General features: G+C 56.5%; 1 protein-coding gene across 1 annotated transcript in view; it reads left to right on the top strand.

Annotated features, from left to right (window-relative positions):
• The window catches only part of LOC104281373 (acyl-CoA synthetase family member 3, mitochondrial-like), a gene marked incomplete at its 5' end in the record, with an annotated part of 3,684 nt that extends 2,398 nt beyond the window's left edge, over positions 1–1,286 (top strand). The window contains one exon of the mRNA XM_009879346.1: positions 1,169–1,286. Coding sequence (XP_009877648.1) covers positions 1,169–1,286 — 118 coding nt within the window. The remainder of the gene's footprint in view (positions 1–1,168) is intronic.
• Positions 1,287–3,626: the final 2,340 nt, after the last annotated feature.

Here is a 3,626-nt window from a genome sequence, read left to right as displayed (position 1 = left end):
CCCGAGTTAGAGTTATCCATATGGTGGGGGGGAGACTGTGCCGGTGGCAGGCGATGGTTGAAGGGCTCAGCAGACTTGGCATCTCACGTTGGAGCCAGCGCCAGGACGCTGCTGGAGCTGGGCACGGCCCCAGGTTGGTGACATGCAGGCAGCAGAAGGCAGGAGAGCCTCCCCTCTGTGCTCTACAAAGGGCACAAGGACGATGCTCAGGCTCCCTCTCGCAGCGGGAAGACCCCCACATCACCACGAGCCGGCACAGAAATGGGCTGGGAGCAGGCACACCACAGCTGGCACAGCTCAGAAGGGAGCTGGGACCTGGGGCTGAGCTTAAATGGGCTCCTGGGGGCGTGCGTGGGGGTCCCAGGTGAGGCTGCTCAGGGCTGTTAGGGCCGTGGGAGCTCACAGTGTTGGAGATTAAAAGAATTTCCTCGTAGAATTAATTGCGGGATTGCTTAAAATTACAATGACTCGCAATTTGTTTTGTCTTATGAGTGGCATTGTTTAGCAGGAGTAGCCAGATTTACTGAGCCTCAGACTGTGGACTTTTACCCAAGTACTGATTAGCTTAGGCTGAAGAAAGGCCCTGAAACCAGTGCTAATTGGGAAAGAGAAGATCAATAGAACCTGTGTCCTTGAGATAATGAAAAGAATGCCCACTTGGAGGGAGAGAGAAAGGATCCAGTGAGGAAGGAGAAGACCCCAGACCCAAATATTACTATGGAACCGAAGCATCGAGCGAGGGGAGGTGTCGTTGGGTTGTCAGGGTATAACTGGACGAGGATTTCTTTGTTCAGGATCCCAGCTTGAGCTGAAATGACCCGACTCTGCAGCAAAACCTGGAGTCCAAACTCTTCTTTAGAGTCAGAGGCTGAGACTGGATCCAGCCACACTCTGATACCTCTCCGTGATGAAGTTTAGAAAGCGAAGGGGTCCAGTCTGAACCTCACGACTCGGCAGGGGGATCTTCACAAACTCTTCAATAACACCCAGGACCCCATTAGGGCTGATGGGGGGACTCAGTTGTACACCACGATGGGCTGTGGGACACAGGGTCCTGGAGCAAATCCTCCGACCCAGGTCCGGTGGTGTTTAGTGGTTTTTTGGTCTCAGGGTGGGGTGAAAGCTCGAGTTTTGATCGGCTGTAACGGCTGTCGCTCCTGTGTTGCAGGGACACCATGGCCCCGTACGCCATCCCGACCGAGCTCGTCGTGGTGGAGGAGATCCCGCGCAATCAGATGGGAAAAGTCAACAAGAAGGAGCTCCTGCAGCGCTTTTACCCAGCCTAGAGCACGGTCCCAGGCCAGAACTGGGAGTTCAGGGTGGGGGTTTGGTTTTCCACCATGTCCGTTCTCCCTCTCCCCCAGCACTGACGAGTGGTGATGAGCTCACCAACCCAGCGCCGTTCCCCCCTCAGCACGGAGCAGGTGCAGCGTGAATTACACGGTGTGTGCGTCCATGTGTGTGTGCTGACACATCTCAAGGTCATCAGTTTCCTGGAGGACGGGCGGTATCGATAAACCCTGCCTTTGCAAACACGTTTCGGTCCCTCTTTGACTTCCTACGCGAGCTGTCGGCCACGCAGGAGCGATAACGCTGGGGAAGATGGCAAACATGCCCCCCACAAGTGGATCCATCACCGTTGTGGGGACAGCACAGCAATGGGGTGCTGGTGCCATCCCATCCGATGCCAAGGGGGTGACGGGAACCCCAGATTTCCCTGCCAGTCGATGGGGGCACCAGGGAGGGCAGGAGAAACAGGGAGCAGAAATAATTACCTCAAATACCTTTGTTAAGGTCAGCGGAGCCCCAAACATCTGGGAGGGCAGTTGGTGAACTTCAGGCTCAGAAGGGGGTGGGATGGGACCCCCAGAGCTCCTGCAGCCACCTCTCCCTCCCCATGCCATGCCGGGTGGGCACCATGCTTCGGCACACGGACGCGCCGGCATGGCACCCGGCTCGCTCCCGCGCCGTCTGCGGGAGGGACCGAACAGATCCTTTGTTAAAGCATCGACGATGCAGTAAATTTTTTAACTTACCAAATAGATCAATATCAAATTATCATGTCTCACATTCATAACTCTTAAGCAAGCAACAATGGAGAGAGACAAGGTCACTGGAGAATAAATAGCAGCAAAAGCTCTTAATGATCTATCATTCTCGACAACCCCAGGCACCCAGCACCAGCCCGGTGACAAGATCATTAATAAAACTCTGCAGGAACGTTATCGATCGCTTTGATGGATGATCACAGGTAGCAAATACTGTAAAACACCTGGTTGTCACACACTAAAATGAGTAGTTTGACTCACACCTCGGCGCAGGACCCGGCTGCGACTCTGCCAGGTTTTTTTTTCTCCTCAGAGGTGGCTTTCACAAGGAGGGTGGTCAGCGGCTGCATCCCCCCAGTTTGGGGCTGTGCATCCACGCTGGACCCACTCCCCTGCTGCTGTTCGTCCCTGTAGGTGGGACCTGTTAATTTAAAGCACCAGGTCATAACGCCAGCAGGAGGTGGTGGCCAGAGCAGGCTGGAGGGGGGTTTTGGTGACTCCACCATGAAGCCGGAGACCTACAACACTGACACCCCTGGAGGTCAGGGGTGGATGGGAGTGTCCCCAAGGTCACGGGCTCTCCTCTCCGCACTCTCAGGTGTGCAGAGGAATCGGGAGGGGCTGCATGTGTGTTATCCCCCCACGCAGCTCCGGGTGCTTCGCTTGCCAGCCACGTCCGCATCAACGGTCTGATCATACGTACACAACCATCCAATTACCCTGTAATGGCCACAGGCTATTAAGCCATCAATCTCCTTCATTAAGGCCTGCCAGGCCCGTCCCTGGCATCTCCAAATAAAACCATTAAACCACCACCAACAGCAGCCCCAAGCAGCATCTTTCACACATCAGCCCTGGCTCCCGCAGCCCGGCACGGTGACCTGCAAGCTATCGCCTCCTCGGGGTATCCCCAGCGAGCTGGAGGTTGCCCAAACCTTCGTGCCTTTCCCCCTCCAACTCCTCACCCCTGACCCAGGCTTGGTGAGCAGCTTGGGAGCGCTTTATATCTGACTTTATCTTTTATTACTGTCTTAAAAAAAACCGAAATTCCAGGCAGCTCCCTGTGACAGCTCACGGCGTCGGCGCTGCCACTCACACGCCGCGGTGCCGGTGGCATCTGCTTGGCCTCCCCGCTGCCACAGCGCGTTAGGGTCAGGGGCGGCTGCCAGGACCCCCCAGCCAAGTGCCACCGGGGCGACGTTGATGTGGGATGACAGGGCAAGCAGGGCGGATGGATGGGGTTGGACAGACAGACGAGCAAGTGAGCGCCACTGCCCACGGGGCCCAGCCGGCACCACGGGTCAACTGGTGCCCGACACTCGGCCACTCGTGGTGTCCTGGGGACACCAATGGTCCTGACACCACTGCTAAGGTGCTGGAGAGGGACAGGGGACGTCTTGCATCCTACATCCCATGTCCCACGTCCCACATCCTACATCCCACATCCCATGCCCCATCCCACGTTCTGCACCCTACGTCCCACATCCCATGCCCCACACCCCGCATCTTGTGTCCCACATCCCGCATCCCATGTCCCATCTCACATCCCACGTACCACGTTCTGCATTCTACATCCTG

The sequence above is a fragment of the Apaloderma vittatum genome, unplaced genomic scaffold (assembly GCF_000703405.1).
Source record: "Apaloderma vittatum isolate BGI_N311 unplaced genomic scaffold, ASM70340v1 scaffold13112, whole genome shotgun sequence".
Taxonomy (NCBI): Eukaryota; Metazoa; Chordata; class Aves; order Trogoniformes; family Trogonidae; genus Apaloderma; species Apaloderma vittatum.
The sequence above is the reverse complement of the archived record's forward strand: the minus strand, read 5'-3'. Positions and strand labels throughout refer to the sequence as shown.